General features: G+C 40.2%; 1 protein-coding gene across 1 annotated transcript in view; it reads left to right on the top strand.

Annotated features, from left to right (window-relative positions):
• Nucleotides 1-26,577, top strand: part of tmem178bb (transmembrane protein 178Bb) — a 142,552-nt gene that overhangs the window by 65,091 nt on the left and 50,884 nt on the right. Inside the window, exon 3 of the mRNA XM_057853597.1 lies at nt 8,263-8,376. Within this exon, the coding sequence (XP_057709580.1) occupies nt 8,263-8,376 (114 nt within the window). The remainder of the gene's footprint in view (nt 1-8,262; nt 8,377-26,577) is intronic.

The raw sequence follows: 26,577 nt of genomic DNA, 5'->3' as shown, positions 1-26,577 counted from the left end.
CTGGATGCTCACTGCAGTCACGGTACACACACATACACGTGCTAGATGTGTGAGGATTTGTTTGGATGGCTCCAATAAAAGACAGCTGGTATTAACGACGACATTGTGGTCCACTTTCACCCCTCGCTTCAACCGGCACGAGCCCGCTTCCCCCCTATGTGCCGATTCGTATCCTTCGAGCAGTGAGAACAGCATCTTTGGCCCGAGCGTTCCACGTTAATCCCACGGGCCTCGCTGAAAGGGGGGGGCGTCGAAGTGGGTCACAACAAAATGAGGCCATCCAGGGCTTGAACTGGAGCAGCAGCAGCAAGCTCCCATCTGCTACGAGCGGGCATGACAAACGCAGCTGGCTCATGTTTCCACTGGGGGAGGCGACACATTGAAGTACAGTGGTTCGCTAAGACCACTAAAAAATTCATTCTGCTTTTTGGAATGTCCAAAAGACTTGAATTATTTTTTTTATCAACATGGCGGTGAAATCCCACCTTTGTGTATGACTCCATGAAACCTACTCGAGCCTCATGTTGAGAACCTCTGGTCTTCAGTCTCTATACAATAGCAGCATTTGACTAGCAGTGGGAACCTCTTGGTACCTCACGATACGATACGGTTTGCGATACAAAGCTCACGATAATGATGATCTGACGATACAACGATTATCAATACATTGGTCAGGAAATCATTCTAGGATATTCTAAAAACAACTAATAAACAGAAAAACAAGTTTCTGCTGTGAATTGGAATGAATTTATCATTAGTAGACGTCCAATCCATTTGAACTGGGAGGGTGACAGCATTCGCCACCCTCCCATGTATACATGGGAGGGTCATTTATACAAAATGTATACATGTATACATACATACATGTACACATACGTACACATACGTATACATACGTACATACGTATACATACGTATACATACATGTATAAATACGTATACATACATATACATACGTATATATACAGTACATATACATACATACATATATGTATACATACATACATACATATGTATACATATGTATATATGTATATGTATATTAATTAATCACGTTAAAATATTTGATGCAATTAACGCACATGCCCCACTCAGATTAAAATGAGAGCAGTGTAATTTCCGCTTGTTACCCGTTTTTTGTTGTTTGGCGCCCTCTGCTGGCGCTTGGGTCCAAATGATTTTATGGGTTTGGGGAGTGAGCATGGTGTAATGACATCAACAATGGCGAGCTACTAGTTTATTTTTTGATTGAAAATTTTACAAATTTTAATAAAACGAAAACATTAAGAGGGGTTTCATTAAAAAAAATTCTATAACTTGTACTAACATTTATCTTTTAAGAACTACAAGTTTTTCTATCCATGGATCGCTTTAAGAGGATATTAATAATGTTAATAGCATCTTGTTGATTTATTGTTATGATAAACAAATCCAGTACTTATGTTCCATATGTTGAATGTATATATCCGTCTTGTGTCTTATCTTTTCATTCCAACAATAATTTACTGAAAAATATGGCATATTTTATAAATGGTTTGAATTGCGATTAATTACGATTAATTTTTAAGCTGTAATTAACTCGATTAAAATTTTTAATCGTTTGACAGCCCTAATAATATATTATATCGTAGTCATTATTTATTGGGTTTTTTTTTTTTTTTCCCAAAATGCATTTTTCCATCCAGAGTGAGGGGCCACATTTCAAATCTATTAAAGTCATATAGGCATCTTTGAGTGAACTTTGAGTAAAATTCAAGTATTTTGAGGCCGGGCTGAGTGTCCTCTTTTTTGGAAATCAAAATATGGTCACCCTACGATATATCACGTTTTTGATATTTTGTCACACCCCTACATTTGACAGTGCAGCTCCTTCCCCAAGACAGATCTGCAGCCTTCCACTCCGATAGCAGAGCCTCTCCACTTACGAGAATGGAAATTGTGTCTGTCTCTGAGATGTTTGCGGAAGGCTGAAGGGCAATTTAGCTAAAATGACTGAGTTGGAAATCCATTCCGGGAGAGCGGAAGCAATATGCGCCCGCCGTTGTGACAGTGCTTCTTGGCGAAGGGGTGTAATCTTGTGTAATGTAATGTCTACTTGGTGCAAAATGCAAAAAGAAATTATAGAGGTTCACGTTTAAGCTTCCTCTCGTGTCCACAAGCAGTCGGGAAGAATGGAACACTCCCTCGGAGAGACGGAAATGAAAGTATGGACAGCCAACCTCCGAGCGAAGGCGAGCGTGGTGATTGATGCGGCAGGATATTGAATGGATTGCCATCTTGGAATTACATTATTCCCATTTTTCACCATGGTGTTGATGAAGGCTTTTACACGCAAGTGCGCTCGGATCAGCACTTCATTCTCATGTTCTAGCAATGTATAGCAACTTAATGATTCATCAGTGGCCAGATCACACTTGTCACTCAATGTGGACGCTGGACAAAAAAGTGGTATCAGTAGGGAGTGGATTACTCATAAAACTGCCAAATCAATACTAAAATTACTTATCTGATTTCTACTTCCCAGTCATTTGCTTGTCACATTCAGTATTGACAAGAGCCTCTTGTCATGTTGTATCTTGTTCATGTATCTGTGTTACTTGACACCGTTGGGGGGACGGTGGCGGTTTAAGCCAAGCGTTGGATCTCCCTGGAGAGAAAGACATGCTTGTGATGTCGCACTTGGCTGGCCTTGTGGTGATGGCAGTATTCAAGAAAAAAAGAAAAAAAAAATCATGCTGAAAAACAAGAAGTGTCTTATAACTTTCCATTACCAGTCCTTGGGGTAGCAAAGAGATGCTTGGCTAATTAGTTCTGCCACAATGCTCTCTGCGTGCGTCATTTTTTCAAGGTGCCATCGCTACTCTGTTGAGCAAAAATGTTCAGTTTACTCAGAGCTCCTCGCGGTCTCAAGATGAGTGTCACTTTACTGAAAGAGAGAATACCCCGGTGATGGAGAACTCTCTGGTCCATCTTAGAGCTTTATTCTTACTGTAATTTTCAACCACCAAATTTGACACGAAAACAGCAACTGCTAATTGATAAGCCGCACTGGCGCATAAGGCGCATACAGCCTCACTGTATTATGGGAAATTTACACCAAAAGATATTAACTGGTAACACTTTTAATTGACAGTGGCATCGTAAGACTGTCTAAGACCAAATGAACCACCATCATTGCTTCAAGAAGCTTCATTTGGCCATCAATGCTTCCTTGGGAGTGACAATCGACCTCTGCCGCCACCTGCTGTCAAGACTGTTGTCATCCAGCATGCCTTCTAGCATGCATTGCAGCACTACAGGTGTAAATAACAATCAAAATTCATGCTCTATGCTAATTATTTCTTAAGTTACTGTTCTAGTTGTTTCACTAATTGTTAGTTATGGAATTGGGTAACACTTAATTTGACAGTGGCTCCACAAAACTGTCATGAGACCATCATAATTATTACGTGACACTGCCATGAGCATTCATGAATGCTTGTGACAGATGTCATTTTCTATCTTCTGGCAAATTATCTCACTTTGAATGGATGTAAAATATCCAATCTGGACGTAAATGGAGTTAGTGACATCATTTGCCGGATGACACTTAATGACATCTGTTATAAGCATTCATTCATGCCCATGATAGTGTCATCTCATAATTATGACAGTCTTATGACAGTCTTATGTCGCCGCTGTCAAATAAAGTGTTACCTATTAACACAAATAAATCACAAACAAGCCACACTGGACTATGAGGCGCAGTGTATTCTGGGAAATTTACACCAAAAGATACTAACTCGTAACACTTTATTTGGCAGCGGCATCATAAGACCGTAATAGTACCAAATGAACCACCATGAAGCTTTTAACACAACTGTAATCAGTTGGCTGCAAAGCTTCATTGCTTCAAGAAGCTTCATTTGGCCATCATTGCTCCCTTGGGGGAGACAGTTAAACTGCTGTCAACACTTTAGTCATCCAACATGCTTCCTAGCATGCATTGCAGCACTACAGATGTAAATAATCAAAATTCATGTTCGGTGCAAATCATTTCTTCAGTTACTGTTCTAGTTGTTTCATTAATTGCTAGTTCTGGTATTTTGATAACACATTTGACAGTGGTGCCATAAGACTGTCATGAGCATTAATGAATGCTTCTGACTAATGTCATTTTGTGTCATCCGGAAAATTATCTCACTTTTGAATGGATATTAAGGATTCGAGCTGGGCATAAATGGAGTTAGTGACATTATATGCCGGACAGGGGTCGCGTTAACCGAATATTTTCCGTCGTTGACCGTTTTTTTAAAACGGTGACGGAAAAAACTGAAGTCCATCCGTCATTTTGACAGGTTGCAATTCACACCCCAGACCACAGGGTGGCGAGTGAGCATATTAATTAGCTATTGTCTCTCTTGATGCATGACGTCGTTGGCCTTACTCGGAAAAATGTCAAGGCAACTGAGTGTTTGCCTGGCACGGCCAGACTGTTCTCCCTGTATTTTTCAAACACTGAGAGAAAAGTCTGGGACACAGCCTCTCGAGTAGGTACAAAATCAATCGACGAATCAGATTTGTTTATTTGCGTGACGTGTTCTTCACGAGCAACGTCACTCTTGCGCGCCGAAAGTCGTCTCTACAACAACACGGATGGCGGGAGAGCCGAGAATATGTTCCAATCCGCGGTAAATTCAGTTTTAAATGAGGTAAAACACATCGACACGAGACACTGACAACAGTCTGTCTCGCGCTAGCCATGTTGAATAAAATCCGTTCTCCTCGTATGTTTACTTCCGCGCGCCCTAAGTCCCTCGTCCTGCCCTCGTCGCTTTGCTAACGGCACGTCTGCCCGTCGCTGATTGGTGCACTCCGCTGTCTGTTTGCCTCTTGTTAAGCTTGTTCGGACAGAATATTAATTAAAAATGAATGAAAACTAAATACTATTGAATATGTCATTATTATCATTTTAAAAATGTAAGTGACGGGTAAAAATAGATTATGACCGGATTTTTATGACACTGTCAGTCAAAATGACAGACAACGAAAAAGTCTAGCGCAACCTCTGATGCCGGATGACACTTCATGACATCTATCATAAGCATTCATTAATGCCCATGATAGTGTCATGTCATCATTATGACGGTCTTATGGTAACACTGTCAAATAAAGTGTTACCTATTAACCCAAATAAATCAACAAATAAGCCGCACTGGACTATAAGCCACAGGATTCAAAATGAGGGGGAAAAGTAGCAGCTTATAGTCTGAAAATTATGGTCGTCATCCATCACAGCAGAACAGAGAAGTTGAATATTTACGGCCGAGTGCACGTGACAAGAAGGTTTGTCGTGCACTGCTAGATCACGTAAAAGAATGCGAAAAGGCCTGTTTAGTTTTATTGGCCCGATGAAATACCTCTAGTACTTTGTGGATTCATTCAAGAACATATGACAGGAGAAAAAAAGTCTTAAATCGCATTATTATGTGAATTAGAATCATATTTTGAGACAATTCAACTATATACAACAATTTGGCAAAGCGCGGATGACGAGAAATTAGTCTTTTAATCTGCCGGTTAGCCACGCCTACCGTTGTAGAGCTCTAGCGTCCCCAACAGGCGGATGACGTCAGCGGGAGAATGGGCTCATCGGTTTTACTATTCAGCCCATTGAGGGGGAATTAATCAGAACGAGGAAAACGCGACGCAAAATGTCATTGTTTCAGTCTCTCTACTCCAATATTTTTACAGGACATTCTTTTTATCCAAGTATTTTTCCCCAATAGCTAAATAAATTGCTTGAGAAGGACCAGTCAGCCCGTGGAGGGGAAACTATTCACAACGAGGAAAACGCGACGAAGAGAGCTGCGAAATGTCATTGTTTCCGTCTCTTTACTTCAATATTTTTACAGGATATTCTTTTTATCCAAGTATTTTCCCCAATTGCTAAATAAATGGCATGGTCATGACAAATAATAGCCTGGTAATAAATGGAATATGAAATCATAAAAATGCACTTATTCAGGACAACATGGCAAAATTACTCCATAATGGTCAAAACTGTTGACTTCACCTTTACTGTCGCACCTCCCGAACGATATTTTATGACACCTAAATCGGACATCTGTCATTTCCCTTCCCCGGCTTCGGAGAATGTAAACAAACTGTTCGGTCTGCGAATACGGAAATAAGGTTGGACCAAGCAGCAGACAACAAGCGGGGATGGCGTACAAGGGTTTATTAATCACAAACGAAAAAACAACACGCGATTGCGGAAGGGTAGAACAAACAAAAAGGGTCCGTGACAGTAGGTCGACGGGGCTCAATAATGCAAACTCGAGGGTAACTTAGACAATAGGCAGAGAGCCGGCAAAACACAAATACTCAAATACCTGCACAAGGTAGAGATTCAACGGAGGGCAGCACACAAACAAAATCCTAGGCAGGGAATACGCGAAAGTAGCGAGGCTATAGTGCGAGAATCAAATGGCAATCAGCCAGCAATATCTCGGCAGCTTTCTTCAGGATCAGCCGTGCTTAAATGCTGTGTTGATGAGCCTGCATTGAGTGCAGGTGCGACATCAGGAACACCCCCCACAATGAGCTCTGTAACAAAACAATCTAACCAGCAGCAGAACGTGACACAAACCAAGAGGCGTGACAGCTAGCCGACATGCTAACCCAAACCGAGTGATGTTTCAAAGTCTTCGAAGCGGAAAATCACACATAACTAGCCCGGATTATTTGACATGACGACTGGGTTGTCGATTGTCTTCGCGGATCGGCAAACCGCCCGGCGGAGAGCAATTTACAGTTCGTTCCCCGGAGGAGGGCGGCTGCAGTTGTTGTGCAGCTAACGTGTAGCTAATGTGCACGAGGAGAGCTTTTTACATGCCTATCAATGATCAAACGTAAGTAGTCCTTTATTTAAAGAAAGTTTGTAGTGTTTACTTTATAATCGCTGTATTAATATTTGACATAATACAAAACAAGATGTTTACTCACTTCCTCGTAAGTCCAATGGTCCCACAGTAGTAGTGCCTGGCCAATATCCACGGTGAATGGGAACCTTTTGAAACTACAAAAAGGCGCACACGCCTCTCCCTCATAAAGCAAAATTTTTCTGCAGCCGTTTGGCTGGCGTGATGCGAAAAATAAACGTATTAATCCGCATAATCAGCTGAATCCTTAGTCTTCATACACAACAGTAAGGTTGTTTAGTGAAGAGGACGCCTTCACCCGTACACGTCACAGCGCTCTCCTCCTCAACGCAAGACCGAAGCCGGAAGTCACTCATTTTCATGGGGCGGGATTCAAAAAACTAAATAAATATAGCAATCGCTTCCACACACATCCAAGCAGTCCATATCATTCGGGAGCATAAAATACCGCGTGTATTATGAAATAAACATGCTTTTTCGTGTCACATGCACTTCAAGCATCAGAGTAAAATCAGTTTGAGCCCGAAACATCTGTCAAGTTTTTTCTTTCTTTCGGACTATGACATCACCAAGCTGTCTAGACATAGTGTATTAAGAGATTGACGTCAAATGCTACACAAGGTAATGGACGAAGGACAGTTTTAAGTCGATAGAAGTGAATGAGTTAAAAAAAATCTCTACACAAGCGAATGGATGCAACTGTGACAGCCGTGAAAGGCTAATTATCATTATCATTCGTTCTGATCTTCTGGGTTTGTGCATGGCTGCGGGAGAAATGGTGGAGGCTGACTGAGGGTGCGTAGCGACTGATATCCTGATGATCTCTGTTTGTGCAGTTCAAATCTCCCAGGACTCTGATAATATAGTGTTCACTAAGCCTGGCGGCCTCGCCAGAGATAATTAGGGTGGACGTGCTGTAATGCTGTCTAAAGAAAAGCATCAGCCATTAAACTGGAATCTTGGAATAAACACTTTCTATCCATCTGAAAGTCAACGGGGTCCGAGTTCAAAAAGTTTTCTGCGGCCATATCTTGCACGTGTAAAAGAACCTCGGAAGCTGTTTTAGGCATTGTGCTATTGTCTACTTCTCAATAAATAAATGCAGACGTCTGATCTGAATCACTCTTTGTATAGAAGTGTTATCCCATTGTTCGGTTGCGTCCGGTTTATGCAAGCTGTGAGTCAGCAAAGCCGCAGCATTTGAATCCGTCCGTCCTTCCGATTTCAACGCTGCGGAGGGAATTGAGCCTGCTCCGCCTGCGTTACTATGAATCACTTCCAATGACTTTCATTTCAACTATCATGTTCTTTTTTTGTTTTTTTCCTTCTCTCTCTGCAGGTTCCATTGCGAGATGCTCCTACATCAAGTACCACTACTCCTCGGGCACAATACCCAAAAACCTCTCCTACAACATTACCAAGACAATAAGGCAGGATGAGTGGCACTCCCTCCGTAAGTCTAATTTCTTTTTCACGCGTTAGAAAAATAGGATGGAGTGAAATGCTGTGTTTCCAGTGCAGTGAAGGAGAAGTTGAGAACAGGCCGCTAATGCCTTTTTTGACTTTCTTCTTCTTCTCACCGAACATAAAATACATGACAGCACACCCTGTGGCGAAACAATGCAGTACAGTTCCAATCGGTCATACAATAACACTCAACAGCTGGTTAACAGCATTTGCTAACAAAAAAAAAAACAAATCTATTCGTGACACCACAAGCAATGATGAAGAATGTGTTTTTACGGAGTGCAAAGCTTTCGGTTAGCGGTTTAGCGAACGTACCTCCGGTGAATATTTCAAAATAAAAGCACGTCATGTTCGTCACATAAATAACGATTTCTGGAGTTAATCCCACATACTTCAGAATTATTATAATATGTTGAGTAAATTCTACAGAATACAGATTCTAAACTAAGAATAGCTTTCAAATGACACTCTTTATGACAAATATGATTGGCAATGAATAATTATTATAATAATTATAATTATTGTTCATAATAGTAGTATAAGATTTATTATACTACTATTATTTATAGTAGTATACTATAATAACAATGCTCCAATTTTTTTTAAGAATTGTTTTGAAGAATGTTGGAAAGGCAAAGTCAGTGTTCTAAATCTGTTTACTTTCCATTCTTTTGCACTAGTAAATGCTATCAGCATTTAACCTCATTGTTTATTTGTGATTAATTATTGTTATTTACATGATTATTTGTACTTTAATAAAAAATTGAAGTGTTCCAAAATGGTTTTGTGAATTAAGAAGCATCAACAAAAATACTAAATTAGTAAAAAAAAAATATATATATATATATATATTAGATTATAAGAACTAGTCGGCTGACTAATCAGGAGAAAATTTGCCATTTAGGACAGCCCTAGTGTACCGGAACATATTTGCTCCACACCCTTCTCACCTTTTTAACCCCTGACCCATGAAGAGGGCCCCTGGATATGTTCGCCTTTGGCCCCAAAATTGCCAAGTCCGCCACTGACTGGCACAATTTTTCGATAAAGTCTCATAGTTGTCTCCTTTCAAGATCTCACCAAGAGAAAACAACTATGAGTACTTGTGTCGATCTCAAATGTGTCTCAATTTTATCTCCTTACTTGGAGTCACGATCTCAGTAATGTCTCAGTCAAAGATATGGATGAGGAAAGTATTTTATTTCTTCAACTTGCCTCAAAGCTGCCCGTGGAGCAACCTTATATTGTGCCAGTCACAAATATTTCTCAATTTGATCTCCTTCCAGTCTGCAATTGCTCATTTTGGGTTTTCAAGATTCTTTCATTGTAAGAAAGAGTAGTGTCTGCTCTGACATGTCCAATCACATCTTAATTCATCTCATGCCAAAATCTGAGAAAATACCGTATTGGCCCGAATATAAGACGGCCCTGATTATAAGACGACCCCCTCTTTTTCAACACTCAAGTTTGAAAAAAGATTTTTTGAACACTAATTTTTATAGAGAAAATAATTACAGTACTTCTGAAAAAAATTATTATAACAATATATTTGATAGAAAAAGCATGTTATTTTGCCTCATTCAAATCTTAATATCTGAACATTTAAATTTGTAAACTAAAGTGCAATCACACTCGTAAATGAATGGCTTCTAGTTTTTGAAATGTAAATAAACCAATCTATTGTGATAAAACAACAAAATTGCAATAACTGCATTAACCATGAAAGTGGGATGATTAACCAACACGGCCCCCCTGTTCAATACAAAACCCTCCTACCACAACAAAACAAGTAGGAACTAATATTCACAGAGGAACTAAAGTTATACAACATAAAATATACAATATAAATGAATACTACATCACATTTGTAAAATAAAAACACATAATAAAATTAATAATAGCCCATTTAAATAAAATAAATTGAAATGAGCTAAAACACCTGTAATTAAATAATAAGAACAATACACAGATCCTGCTTACGCAATTCTGTTTTTTTTTTGGATTAGATTCCGTCCCTCACAGTTGAAGAGAACTTATGATACAAATTACAGACCTCTACATGCTTTGCAAGTGGGAAAACCAGAAAAATCGGCAGTGTATCAAATACTTGTTCTCCCCACTGTATATAGTTTTTTTTATAATATTAAAAAGGACACAAAGTTATGCAGAGGCGTACTTATAATAGTAATTTGTAGGCAAATGATACAATTTACAGTGGCGGCAGAGAGTTGGAGGGGGGTGCGAAACATTTACGTCTTCCGGGGGGGCGTAGCAGAAAATAATTGAGAAACACTGGTCCAGACCAAACCGTAATAGTAAAACTAAAAAATAAAAGAAGCCAGACAGCTGAGTCCTTTGAGAATTGAAGCAAAGAGAAGTTGCTATTCTCAAGCCTTGGCACCTGACAGCCAATGACTAGTGAGACGGGAACAGGAAACAGTGACAGTATGAGGTCAGCGCGTGTTTCCACTTGGCTCGGTGGCCTGTCGACCGGCAAGCTACACAACAGCCCCCTAAAGGAAGACGCCGAGCACGTCAGGTGTCCTCGTAGCGTATATCCTTCCGACCGCCATTCCTAACCCAGCAGATATAATCCAACAGCGCTGTTGGAGACGAGGCCCCCCTGCTGCTCTGCGGGCTGACAAAATCAAAGTCTACTGTAATAGGATTGTTTGTCACGCTCCGTCAAAACTGACGTTGTAAATGTTCATTTATTCCACATATGAATTTGGTAAGGCCGACACAATACAGACTGATGTCCTTTTGAAAGTAGAACTCGCCCCCAAAAGAACATCAAAAAGTGAAGGACATAAGGGATTATTCATTGATATAAACAACCCAACTTCTGCCTCATATTTAAATCGGACTCGGCTTATTTCCAAGCCTTTTATGATGTGGCTTTCACCCACGAACATAAAAGGATATTTTCATCTCCGCTATATCTTGGCCGGCTCCCGAAAACACATAGCTCATATTTGCGACAAGAGGGTCACCTCTGTGCAATCGGAAGATGTTTAATGTCCTTATTACTGCCGTTATCCGCGCGGGATATCAGTGCGAGATAACTCTCTCGCTATTGAACCGATGGCCCGTCTCTCTGGCGTGAAAGTGAGAAATGTAAATAGCAAAAGGGCGGGTAAACAAATATCCTGGCGATGACGAAGCATCGGCGCTCAGACTCGCTGGGTGACCCTCTGAGAACTGCTATTGAGCTGGTTTTGACCCAATGTGAACGGGATTACACTCGTTAGACAGTCAAGGTCAACTGTATTTATTCAACAGACATGTCAAGGAAATCTGGACCCATGTTCAGATTAGACAGGTCGTTGTTCCACAAGCAACGTACAAATAATTATCTGGGTCTTTAAGTGTTATTCTGTTTTTGTTTTTTTTGAATGGGATTTCTTCGGCGCGCCGCACAGTCCAAACCGTTTGACCGATCAGCATCGTTCGAATATCGAAACGACTGGAATTTTCACGCGATGCAGGCAATTTTTCAAACGACTCCATAAAAAATTCCGTTGCCCCGTAAACGCCAATCTTTCGGAAAAAAAACCCAACAAATTTTCAAAATGTATCTAGTCCTACAATTCCGGGACAGTGAGGGGCATAGAAGTTGTATACAGAATTTGGAAAAAATTTACAGTTCCCCGAAAATTTGCCAAAAACTTTCCCATTCATTTTTAACGGGATGCATCGTCGGTTGAAATTTCTCATTCATTTCCAATGGAATTTACAGTGCATTGATGCCATTGAAAGCCATGTATGTCGAATTTATTGATGCCAATGTACTTGGATTCCATTGACATATATGTAAGTCGATGCCATTGACGGCCATGAACGTCCAAATTTCTCTTTCATTTTCAATGGCATTTACTTTGTTTAATGCCACCGACGGCTATGTTTGTCGATTCTATTGATGCCAATGTACTTCGATTCCATTGACGCAACTGTAAGTCGATGCCATTGACGACCATGGACGTTCAAATTACCAATTCGTTTTCAATGGCAAAAAAACAAATGTCCCCAAATCAACAAGAAATGACCGGATATGTATAGGACAAGCCCCCCTAATGTCCCCAAATGACCTGATATGACCAGGACACGCCCCCAAATGTCGCCAATTGACCTGATATGACTAGGACATGCCCCCCAAATGTCGCCAATTGACCTGATATGACTAGGACACGCCCCCCAAATAACCCCAAATGACCTGTTATGACCAGGATAGCCCCCCAAATGTCCCCAAATGACCTGATATGACTAGGCCACACCCCCAAATGTCCCCAAATGACCTAACACGACCAGGCCACGACCCCAAATGTCCCCAAATGACCTGCTATAACCATGACACGCCCCCAAATGTCCCCAAATTACCTGATGTGACCAGGATACGCCCCAAAATGTCCCCGAATGACCTAATATGACCAGGCAACAACCCCAAATGACCTGATATAACCAGGACACGCCCCCAAATTACCTGATATGACTAGGACACGCCCCCAAATGTCCCCAAATGACTTGATATGACTAGCACACGCCCCCCAAATGTCCCCAAATGACCTAATACGACCAGGCCACGACCCCAAATGTCCCCAAATGACCTGCTATAACCATGACACGCCCCCAAATGTCCCCAAATTACCTGATGTGACCAGGACACGCCCCAAAATGTCCCCGAATGACCTAATATGACCAGGCCACAACTCCAAATGACCTGATATAACCAGGACACGCCCCCAAATTACCTGGTATGACTAGGACACGCCCCCAAATGTCCCCAAATGACCTAATATGACCAGGATGTGTCTCCCAAATGTCCCCAAATCAACAGGAAGCGATCTGATATTGTCCCAGAAATGTCCCCAAACTAACCTGTGCGGGGCTAAGATCTGTATCTCTACACAGGAAAGACCCAGAGTAATTTCTCCAGAAATTGCAGTTTCTAGTTAACAATAAAGTCCTATAAATTCCCCTAAGTGACTGTTACATGCAAATCTTAGTGCTTTTACATTTGAGTCATTCCACTTTGAAGCTATTTGGTCAAGAGGCAGAGTTGAATAGTTTGCAGTTCAACTCCGGAGACGCCGTGGAGCAAATCCGCCCACGCCGCCTCGGGCCTTGTGAGGATTAAGTAAGAATGACAACCTGGTCTGGCTTTTCATGAAGTGTGTGAAATTGAACTCGGGCAGGCCCGACACACACACGCAAGGACTCAAGGAAACAGCGGGGTGACGCCGAGGCCGCCGGCAACACTCGGAGATGAACATGATACTCATTTGTTTCTGTCTGTCAAAAAATACAAAATAAAGACTTGCCACGGCGCCTCTAAGTCAGGAACCAAAACACGCATTTTTCGATTACAGCAGAACATCAAAGCAACAGACTGCGACACTATATCCCGTGGACCGCCTCGATTGTCTGTCACACATGCGGCGCGGGCGTGTGTTTTTGATTCTCGAGCTTAGGGATTTGGTGACTTCAAAAGGAACGGTAAAAGCAAACGCGGCGACTGACGCCTTATAATCCAAAAGGTACTATTCGGAACAGATTGTAGCCACGCCCAATTGATCCCCCACCCGAACAGGGGGTTAGGAAGATGACAGGGCTTTAACTCATTGAGACATCGATTCATTGTCGCGCAGGTTCTCGGCTTTCATGCCGCCAAGCTGATAAATGTCAAAACCCTCCATTGATCACTCCTTTTTTCAAATGCTTAGTATCAGTTTTGCAACAGTTCCACTCTAAGAACCACTACAAGACAGATTTTTTGTGTGCATACAAGCACTTAGTTTGGTGGGGTCAGGGAAAATCCTAATTTGGAACTATCTAAGGGGTCTCCAACACTTCAGAAAATCAACATAACTATAAAATAGCCTGTCTTAACTCCAATAATGTTTAACTTACATCCACTCCATCCTATACTCAGTTTCAAATCACTGGAGATTGGTGGAATCTCCTTGCTCATTCAAATGCCTAGCATGACTTTTGTAACCATGACAACCAAAATTATAGTCAAATTTTTGGGGTGACATTAATGGAAACTTCTGGAGAAACTGCCTTTTGTGTCCAGACTACAAATAAATAGCACTCGCTCAGAAACAGTGTTGTTTTCATCAAGAATGACGACAACCAGGGCCAGCCCAGCCTATACGCAGACTATGCAGCTGCTTAGGGCCCATGACCACTAGGGGGCGCCCAATCTGGCAATTGTTTAATTTATATTCTATTTTGTTTACTACAGTTTGCTTTATTTGACTTTTGTGAGTTTTGATACTTGATTAAAAGGTTAAAAAAAATAAAAGTTCTTCCTTAACTTCTTTCTTTCCTCTTTTAGAAAAAGGTTTGGCGCTATCTACTGTAAGTACTGACAATCATTTGGGGTGAGAAGTTTGAAGTATGCAGTGCAAGAAAATATGATTAATATACAAAATATGGACGTATGGGTTGGATTGCTTGTATAGGTTTCACAGTACACTGTGGCGAAATGGTGGGCCAAAAATATGGGCCCCTTTGCATTATTTTGCTTAGGGCCCCCAAATGGCCTGGGCCAGCCCTGACGACAACGAAAACATTTCGTCAACGAACACTTTTTTTCATGACGAAAACGAATTAAAAACATCTTTTGGGAGACTAAAACATAATGAGATGCATAGACTTTATAATTTATTGACCTGACACTTTCTCATTCTTTGTGTCGCGCCTTATCATAGGGGACCGAGCTTCATTAAGTTATAGCCGAAGACAGCACACACTCATGTCGGATTCAAGCTTGGATTTTTTTAATAACTACAAAAGCTATAGTGGATTAGAGGTAAATATTCTATTTTTCGTACCATGCATGCATTTTGAAACGTGTGAAAAAAATCAATGGGAGAATGGGAACTGCTACGGCATTGGCGTCATTCTTCGACATAAATACGTAAAATAGATGCAAAACTGCCCAGATTTTTGCTCTTTTAACAAAGAACCGAGACAGTTTTTACATTCATATCTACAGTATAAAGAATTCATTGATTTAAGAATTTATTCACAAGAATTTTGAATGGAAAAAGCCATTGTGGCAGCCCCCTTATGATAACAAAGAGCTAACAGACTAACATCATTCTTTGACAGATTTAAATAAAGTAAATTCAAACTACCCTTTTTTTGCTTTTAACCAAGAATCAAGACTGTTTTACGTCCATACTGTATGACCAAGACTAATAAGCAGGGGTGCACATATTTTTTTTGCCCAGGTTCTCAGAGGAGGACCTGGAGATGTGACTTGGTCCTCATTGAGCTTGAGAGCCGACCCGCCTGATGCGATAAAATTATGACAAGCTTTACTTAGAGCCAATTACCTTTAATTAATTATATTAACAATTAATGCTTGATTATCAACTGGCACAGCAAAATTGCCATTACTTTGAAGTGAAATGTAAAGAAACAAACATAAAAGCACTAATTCAAAATAAAGGGCATTATGCGGCTCCCACATTAACTCCAGGCCCTTGTAAAAGTGGGATGTCCTCCTCCTCATAAGAGCTCATTGAACGTGCATGTTTAGCTTTTTGACATGAGAGCAAAAACACGTTTGTCGGTGCATGGCGCTGTTCTTCATTAACTTTATCCCGCCACTTGTTCATAGGGCGAGTGGGGTTTTGTCTGACATCGATAGTTTGCGTAATTGCCACATGCTCTGTTTTTTTTGTGCTTTTCAAAGTTTGGATGGCTGAAATTCTTTGAACCTAAAAAAATGCGCTGCTCTTATCAGCGACATTGGGATTCTCACGGCAAATTTTGTACATTTCCGTGCGAGCATCATTTGCTTCTAGCCACGGTACCTCCTGCAGCCACTTTTCAGCAAAAGTCCTTTTTTCGGTAGCTCCGGTGACATCTCTGTCGTCGATCGGTGGGGGAACACGAAGATAATTACTCAGTGGGGACTGCCTCTTTGACATTTTGAGAAGTGATTTTCTCGTGTCGCGTATGGAAGCCGTTGAGGGCCAGCGCGTTTGTTTACGTCCAGTACGCATGCGCGCATGCGGACCACTTATGTGCACCCCTGCTTATAAGTACAGGGTGACCCAAAAAAAATTTTACACTGCCATAATACAACTTAAATGCCATGTGTATTCATCTTAGAATTAGAATTTAATCACAAATAATACATTATTGTAAAGAACATGTACAGTACACTCTATTTTTCAATGTGTCCTCCCTTAAGTGTCACAACAGCCTCCAGGCGCCTGCGGAACGCTTCTTTATGTAGGATGCTGTCATCTTTTCCCAAGATCTAACAATTGACCTCTCCAAGGCTGCCACAGAAGTTTGTGGCTTCTTACAGGCACTGTCCTCCACAGTTGCCCATATGCTATAATCCAGGGGATTGAGATCTGGACTCTGGGGTGGCCACATATCACCTTGTCAATCAACTTTTTGGTCCGCACAGATCGGCACTTCCAGACCCAGGTTTTCGTGAGGCTGTTCCAGTATCTTTCAGCTTCTTTTTAACTTTGTAGACTGCACATATGGATATTCTCAGATTTGCTGCAATCTCAGTAGGTGTCAGACTGGCACGCAGCAATACAGGTACAGCTAAAGTTTTCTGCATTTTCAGCAGAAGCACAGGAATTGTAGAGACGAGAGATTGCCAGCTGCAATGAGTGACCTTAAAGAATCACTTAAGCACGACAACCTATTTAGATATGTTTCAATGGCTTTCAAACAAGCAGTCAACTGAGTGTAAACTTTTTTTTGGGTCACCCTGTATTACTGTCCACATGACTAAGACAAAAATTAAAAGGGCTGCCAAAAACCACACTGCTCAGAAACCTCGCCATCCAGTCCACTTTCCATACTAAGTCCTCTTTCCAATAAAGTTTTTCACATTTAGTTTAGTGATGAGGCTTGTAGGAGCTCTGAAAGCACAATAATTGTTGGATAGGGCATATTAGGCGACTGCTCTACGCCGTTGTTCAACCATAAAAAGCCCAGGGAGGAAATTTTGCCAGTTATGTTTGTATATATTGCTGTTTTTCCACTTGACTAATACAGTCATTGGAACAAGCCAAATTACAATTACCCTATCAGCTCATAGTGTGCAATGCCAAATGTGAAATATGCTGCTTATTTTAGACATGATGAAAGAAAGTGCAACATGAATCCACACGCAATTAGTCACACAGTTCCGACATCTTACCGTTTAAAAATATCCAATATGTATCACACTTTAACATCTGATATCGGCGAAGAAATCCGCCATCACATTTGACGTCAAAGCAATTATGCTAAACAGCAGGCAATTATCTGTACAATAATTAAAACGGAGTTTGTTTCCATATTTAGATGTGGTAAAAGGGCTTCTGATTGGCATGATAAGCAGCGCCTTGTCGTTCACATGGAAACGTGCAAAACATCAGGTTCTCTGTTCCATCCACAGCACCATTAGGCAACCTTACTGGAACACGTGCCTGGCATTCGTTTGATACGTGAGTCGGGTTGCTCGGATTAAGCCAAATTGGGAAATCGGTGCCCATTCATGTGAGCGCGCCTGCGGGCCCAGTGATTCATCAGCGCTCATCCATATGTGGATGCAGACCAGAAGGAAGCGCTCAGAAGCCAGACAGGAAGTTGGATAGGCCCTGACACTGGATATCGGAATATCGAGGGAATTTGACCCAAACTGTTTGTATGAGGTATTTTATATTTAATGTAAATCCCATCAAATTGGCGTTGAACTGTTGAACTAAATGTGCAGGTGAGATAACGGGAAATCAGAAATAAGATTCTTGGCTGCTGAACTGCATTGATTTTGTCAGAAAAGGAGACCTTAGACCAGGGGTGTCCAAACTTTTTGCAAAGGGGGCCAGATTTGGTGTGGCAAAAATGTGGCGGGCCGACCTTGGCTGACGTCCTTTACGTAGAACAATATATTTAAGCAAATTTTAGCAAGCCGTTCTGTGTGTCGCATTTGCTTTATTATAGGGCTGCAGCTATCGAATATTTTAGTAGTCGATTAATCGATGGACTAGTTAGTTCGATTAATCGAGTAATCGGATAAGGAACATGAAAAATTAAATCACCTGAGCCGAGCCTCAAACGATATATATATATTTTTTTTAATGAAGATCTGTGTACAACAAAAGAACAATTGGCTAACTTGGATAGAAAAAGTCTGCTAGCTTAAATGCTATAAAATCCTAAAGTTTTTTTTTTTACAATGCTCTCAACAAGTGGTTCAGACATATTCCCACAAAAAACAGCTAAATATACCTACAAACTAATTAAGAATGCATTAAAAAAACATTCGCTCAAACAAAAACTTAGCTTATGTTGGTCTTAACAGGGAGCAGTTGGATTCAGCCATGTGAACAGAGGCAGACCAGAGGGCATTGTATCCACCCTCATCAGTAAAATTAAATGCAAACACTTTTTAAATCAACCATTACAATGCCACTTTAATTAAAAGAATACTCGAAGCAACAAAATTTAGTTCAAATATCTTTTTCTAATTGAATACTCGAGTTAATCGATTAATCGTTGCAGCACTATTTTTTTTTTGGATTTAATAATTTCAACAATTTTGCAAATAGCCTTTGTGGCGTTCTCTTTCGACTCTCGGCCTCTTGCGAAATACTGCTGCTGTGAAATTAAACTAGCTTCAAGTTGCTTCAATTTCTCGCTACGTATCTACCCTGTAATCTTGTCGTACATGTCAGCGTGTCTTGTTTGGTAATATCGCCTCATATTGAACTCTTTAAAAACAGCGACTGTCTCTTTGCAAATGACGCAGACAAAGTCGTTGCGTATTATAGTGACGAAATTGCCCAGTTTCTACCTATCCTTGAAGCGCCAGCCGTTGCAGTCAACTTTTTTTTTTTTCTGTTGATTGTCGACATTTTAGAAAATTGGGAGTAAAGAGTCAGATGTGGTAATGTTCCTTAGGGTGCTGCTGCCTTTTAGTGGGTAAATGAGGAGCAGCATTTAGTGTGTAAGCTAAGCTACTTCATATGCTTGGAGCAGTACTGCTGACCAATTTATGAAGTCTGTGTGCGGGCCAGACGTTATTGATTTTATGACAGAGGCTGGGGGCCGGATGAAATCTGACCACGGGCCGCATTTGGCCCCCGGACCGGACTTTGGACATGTCTGCCTTAGACTCAATAAATATGATGAACTTGCAAAGGAGAGGGCTTCTTTTAAACGCCTTTAGATGTATTTCTTCATTATATGCTTTCAAAGAAAATGACTTCAGTTTCTACAGAAGTGTGCACATGTCGCAAGTACAGTAAGAAGATAAACAGCCTTGTTTTTCAAAGGTCACAGTGGGCCACATAAACACACATTGATTTTTCTCTAAGATCTATGTATCATTTGCATGTGTAAAATTAGATCCCTGCTGCACAATTGTTTTCTCATTCCTTTTTGCTCCGTGTCCTTCCGCCTCAGTGTGTCTGCGCAGAAGGGAGTATGGGGACAGCTACTCAGTTATTCAAGCCACATTCATAACTAAATCTGGACTCTGCCATGAGCAATGTTCCATTTTTAGAGCTGAGAAACTGGGAAGTAGTTTGGTTTATTTCGTTTAACCTTGGTGCATCTGATGATTTTTAACAATCAATTGACAGTTCCGTGACAAGAAATGCACAACACGGGCTGCCAGGTTAGCTCACCGCGTGCACTATCATGCCTACCTGACTCGCCGTCGCGTTGCACCGCGCGAGCTCATGTTCGCTGATGAGATGCGCTTGAGCGTGAGCGTCGGGAGGCCCGTGGCTGAAAACACTGTGCTGCCAGGCCCTGGTAATACTCTTAGACCGACGCCGTGGCACAAAACAAACACAGGGAGTGGAGTCTCAATATCTAACTTTGCATACATATTTTTTCTTGGGCTGTCAAAATTGTCAAAATTAATTTTTTAAAATTAATCATGTTAAAATATTTGACACAATTAACACACATGCCTCGCTCAAACAGATAAAAATGACAGTGTCATGTTCATTTGTCACTTGTGTTTTTTGCTGTTTTTTCGCCCTCTGCTGGCGCTTGGGTGCGACTGATTATATGGGATTAACCCTTTAACACCGAACGTGTTGGCAGCGACGCGTTTACGCATGTCGTCTTTGAAGCTTCGTCACGCTGTAATTACGTCACCCACGTGCAGCTGGTTGGTCTCATTTGAAAGTGCGGAAGTTGATGTCCACACCAGTTTTTATTTGAAGTCAATCGACCAAGAAAAACGGAAGATAATGTCATTTGAGTTTTATAGTTTTATTGCACTCATAAATATGCATTAAAACGCTGCATGTACCATGTATCTATCTCCATATTTCCATCATTTCTTGTCCTTTTTCAAAACCGAAAGCAGCACAAAAGACCACATATCCCAAGATCCGTTGTGATGTCAAGAAGGATGAACCGAATGTGAACATTTTTAATAAATTGCCTAGCTAGGCGCCAACTAAGTAGGCGCCAACTAAGGAAAAGGAGGCATGAACACCGGTTGGATTGCGCGAGCGACTTTGAAACGTGCAGAATGAATCGAAAACTAAATTTAGCGCAAGCTAATGCATTTTTTCATCAACTCAAGGAATCGGATGAGCTGTATCAGAATCATTCCTGGGATTAGTCGGCGTCTCGGCGAGTAGAAGAGACAGCAGCGCTCAAACGGCAGAAGAGAAGGCTGTGTGACGTTGTATGTGACGCAGCTCAGTGACCTGTTCAAAAACAAACTTTATTGAGTGTGCAAAAAAAAAAACTTTATTGGGTCGCATGCCTGAAAAAATTTAATTGAACTGAACTACTTGTCAATATTTTCAATATTTATACTTTTTTTTTCAATGTTATATATTTTTTTTTCTTCACTATGAATCTTTTCAATTTTTATATAGATGTGTGTTCCAGAAGCTTGATTGCATGTACGTATACTGTAGATAAGGTGATGGATATAATACCTAACTTCACAAAGAGATATCCTCCAAACCCTTTTTGTGTTAGATGATATATAGAATTTTTTTTCCTCACTATTTTGCACTGTATATAACCTGTTTTGACCATAGTATGTGTAAAGGCCAAAAACGCCTATGACCATACCCGCTGTTTGTGTTGAATAGTCAAACATAAAACTATTCAATCTTATTTTTTTCTATTGAATGTTTATCCTGACAAGTTGAATAAATATTATCAAGCTTCAAAACGGTTGGTCGAGCATGTTTGGTTGTCAATGGGACACCAACATTGCAAATTTTGAAAAAATATTTTGGGATTTTTTTTTGTCTTTTTGGGTCCAAAATGTGGATTATAATTGGTCAGTGAAGAAAACAACAGTTTGGACATGAAGTTCAAGCTGTCCTGAAAAACGGGACCCAACTTGGGCATTGTGAACAATTTTTTCTTTGAAATATAAAGGCAACACCAAATGCATGCAAATTCGGCCAAAATATGCTTAGGTGTTAAAGGGTTAAGCACCATCCATGAGCATTGTGTAATTATTGACATCAACAATGGCGAGCTACTATTTTTTGGGGGAAAATTTTTCAAATTTTATTAAAACGAAAACATTAAGAGGGGTTTTAATATAAAATTTCTATAACTTGTACTAACATTTATCTTTGAAGGACTACAAGTCTTTCTATTCATGGATCGCTTTAACAGAATGTTAATAATGCCAGACATCCCAGGAATCTGACTGAACTACAGCAGTTTTGTAGAGAAGAATGGGTCAAGATTCATCGTGATCGATGTGCCAGACTGATCTGCAGCTACAGGAAGCACTTGGTTGAAGTTATTGCCGCTAAAGGGGGGGCACAAAATATTACCATATTGGCCCGAATATAAGACAGTGTTTTTTGCATTGAATAAGACTGAAAAAGTTGGGGTCGTCTTATATTTGCGGTCTAGACATTATACCCATTCACCACGCTAGATGGCGCCAGATATCATTGAAGCGATGTTCTGTTGCTAGATGGCGCCAGATATCATTGAAGCGATGTCCTGTTATGACAGATCTCAGCTACTCTCAAGTTTTGTTATGACAGATCTAAGCTACTCTCAAGTTTAACCAGTTTGCATTATTTTACTGCAATGTTTTTCCTTATTCAGATTTGTTTCACGACTACAGTTACAGTTAGACTTCACTTTGATGGTTAATGCAGTTATTGCAGTTTTGTTGTTTTATCACAATAGATTGGTTTATTTACATTTCAAAAACCAGAAGCCATTTGTATAAGAATGATTGCACTTTATTAAATAAGTGATCAGATATTAAGATTTGAATGAGGCAAAATAACATGCTTTTTCTCACAAATATACTGTTATAATAATTTGTTTCAGATGTACTTTAATTATTCTCTGTATAGAAATTAATTTGGTGCTCAAAAAGTCTTTTTTCAAACTTGAGTCTTGAAAAAGAGGGGGTCGTCTTATAATCAGGGCCGTCTTATATTCGGGCCAATACGGTAAATGTGATGATTCACTTACTCATTTTTCCCCCTCTGAAATTGTTTGCATACTATCCCCATTAAAATATGAAAAACTATAAATGTTTGGTTGGTTTTAGTTAAAGCAGACACGGTTTTTTCATCTGTGTGATTTGGACAAAGATCAGATCACATTTGATGGGGATTTCATGCAAAAATATGAGAAATTCCAAAAGGTTCAGATACTTTTTCGTCCCACTGTACATTTACAAGCCAGTGAATTAAAAAAAAAAAGTAATAATAAATGTTCCAGGTGGCAGGCAATATGCAAAGTTTTCCTTGTCGCTGACGGCAATCACAGATTGAGACGTTGTTAAAAAGCTGGATGGGGAGTCGGGAGAATTCAGAACAAAAATCACACCTGAGAAAAAATGGGTGCCGATGTGTGTATATATAACTCCCCTGGCCTAAAGCCTTTCCTCTGGATGTGGAAGCAAAATGAGGCAATTATTCATTACCGTCATTTTAAGAAGACGTGGGCTCTAATTGATGCTTTAAAGCTGTGTTGGAATAATGTGAAAGAAACTGCACATTGGGGAAGGAGGCATATCCTCGAGCTTTATGGAACAACCTCAAAAATGGGACACTAAATATACTGAACATTGTACCCGAAAGTTTGGCTCCCAACTCGTGTTTCTACACGCGTCTTGTCTGCGTCGTGAATATTTCACAAGGTTGAAATCGTACCTTCATGATTATATAAAATACAGTGCAACAGTGGGTCGGTGAAAAACATGCAATTGTAAAATACATTGAAAGACAATAATTACTAGAGATGTCCCGATCGATCGAGTCCGATCACGTCATTTTCAAAGTATCGGAATCGGCAAAAAAATATCGGCCATGCCTTTTTTTAATATATATATATATTTTTTAATTAAATCGTTTTCTAATTGTATTTAACGTTACAGACATAATATGTTACACTCCTCCAGAGTCTTTAGTTTAGGCTTAAGGTAGGGTTATAAAATTTATCCCGATAATGGCAGTAATTAATTTTTTTAAAAATGTATCACGTTTACTTAAAATATATAACGCAATTAATGCATGCGTTGCACGACCCACTCACGCATTGTCGCGCTCAATCTTAAATGGCTCTGTTTTACCTATATAGAGAGATAAAAGGCAGCGTAAAAGGAGTAGAGTGAATTTTGGCAGCCTTTGAAACCGTTTTTTAATTGGCCAAAGACTTACAATCCATCTCCCTTCGATTAGAAATATCATGGGAAGCAATGTGGAGAAGCAAGGTAGCAATTGATCTTTTTTTTAACACCTTATGTTATTTCCCAACGCAGAGAAGCTATATCAATTGGTAGCACTACGCACACTCATTGTTCCACTTCCCATCATGCATACAGTATCATTTACTGAAAGCTCAACAAATACACTAGATGGCAATATTTAGTCACAATATACAAAGTCACAAGTCTTTCTATCCGTGGATCCCTCTCACAGAATGTTAATAATGCCATCTTGAGGATTTATTGTCATAATAAACAAATTCAGTACTTATGTACTGTATGTTGAATGTATATATTCGTCCGAGTTTTATTCATTTTTTTCTTAATGCATTGCCAAAATGTATATGATTGGGAAAAATTATCGGGAATGATTGGAATTCAATCAGGAGCAAAAAAAAAGCAATCGGATCGGGAGATATCGGGATCGGCAGATACTCAAACTAAAACGATCGGGAGCAACAAAACATGATCGGAACAACCCTAATAATTACTGTTGACCAATTTGTGGTGACAAAAAAAGCGAACTGAGCATCGCCGTTTTCATCATCTTTATGGAACTTTCCCAAAAGCGGACAATTAAAATAACATCACACCCAAAAGTTTGGCTCTTAGCGACTAATGTTTGCATCTTCTCTGCTTCATGAATTTTTGAGGTTCTTTTTCAAATTCAGCCCCACCTACAGGCGATCATTTTAATAACCTTCCCGAGGAAAGCCATCTGAGGTGAGATGGAATAAAACATTAAATAGATGCAGTATTTGAGGTGGCACATTTAGAATCGAACGGTTCTGCTAATCCCATCTATATTTATCCATGTACATAATCCTTTTTTTTTTTTTTTTGCATGAGGGCCTAGTGAAAATAGGGCTTCGCTTCCCCTTCTCTCCCCCGTTTCCATTCAAAGTGGGAGAGCTGGAGAAGAAATTGTGCCACGTCTCGTGTGTGAGTCACAGCAGCCCCCGGATCAAGCTTGGGGTTTAGCGGGATTTGTCGGCAAAAGCCACTCTTACTCCACCGACCGGCTCATGTACTCGCAGAAAAGGTGGGCGCGTGCAGAATAGTGAAGTCCCTTTTGTGCTCGGTGACAACTACCTTCTTGTGTTTCGCTCATTTCAATAAAAAAAGAAATCAACACAGAAAAGGATTGGGGTGCATAACGTGAAATGTACATCCTGTTCTCTTTCGACTCATTGGCTGCCTGCTGTCGATCGACGTCAACGTGAGCAGCCGACGTGAGTAAGACCGCACGGCAAACAAAACCACTGGTGAATTTTAAGCATTCGCAACTAACACTACTTGACACCTGATTACGCAAATAGCGCCCTGTCCAATTACCCTGGCAAAGATTAACAGTTCATTTACATTTGGGGAGTCGATTATTGCGATCAATCTATCCCCTCTAAAGCTCCGGTGTATACATAGACTTCATTTCAATTTGCAGTTTGGCAGGGTGGCTGTTTGTCACAATGCATTGCTTGCTAATATTGAAGAGACGTAAAATGGTATGAAAAAGTATCTGAACCTTTCGGGGTTTCTCACATTTCTGCATAAAACCACTATCAAATGTGAGTGTGAGTGTGTGTCAAAATCATACAGATGAAAAAAACTGCTCTAAGAATAAACACCTACTGTAATTTTCGGACTATAAGCCACTACTTTTTTCTTGGTTTTGAATCCCGCGGCTTATAGTCCAGTGCGGCTTATTTGTTGATTTATTTCGGTTAATAGTAGAGTTGTTCCGATCATGTTTTTTTGCTCCCGATCCGATCCCGATCGTTTTAGTTTGAGTATCTGCCGATCCCGATATTTCCCGATCCGATTGCTTTTTTTGCTCCCGATTCGATTCCAATCATTCCCGATAATTTTTCCCGATCATATACATTTTGGCAATGCATTAAGAAAAAAATGAATAAAACTCGGACGAATATATACATTCAACATACAGTACATAAGTACTGTATTTGTTTATTATGACAATAACTCCTCAAGATGGCATTTACATTATTATCATTCTTTCTGTGAGAGGGATCCACCGATAGAAAGACTTGTGACTTTGTGTATTGTAACAAATATTGCCATCTAGTGTATTTGTTCAGCTTTCAGTAAATAATACTGCAGGCATGCCCCAATGCATGATAGGAAGTGAAACCATTATGGATAGAAAGACTTTTACTTTTTACTTAAGGTGTTAAGACAAGGATCTCTTGCGATTTTGCTTCCCCTGATATTCCTATCACAGGGAGAGGGATTGCAAGGTACTAACCAATTGGAGAAAGGCTCAAAGTCTGCCAAAGTTCACCCTACTCATTCAGCACTGCCGTTTATCTCTCTTTAAAGACAAAATGGCGTCAATACATATTGAGCGCGGCAATGAGTGAGAGGATTGTGCAGCATATATATTGATAAAGTTAAATAAGTTAACGTGATACTTTATATAATAAATTGCCTAAATTAATTGCCGCCGTTATTGGGATATTTTTGATT

Source organism: Corythoichthys intestinalis, chromosome 13 (genome assembly GCF_030265065.1).
Source record: "Corythoichthys intestinalis isolate RoL2023-P3 chromosome 13, ASM3026506v1, whole genome shotgun sequence".
NCBI lineage: Eukaryota > Metazoa > Chordata > Actinopteri > Syngnathiformes > Syngnathidae > Corythoichthys > Corythoichthys intestinalis.
The sequence above is the reverse complement of the archived record's forward strand: the minus strand, read 5'-3'. Positions and strand labels throughout refer to the sequence as shown.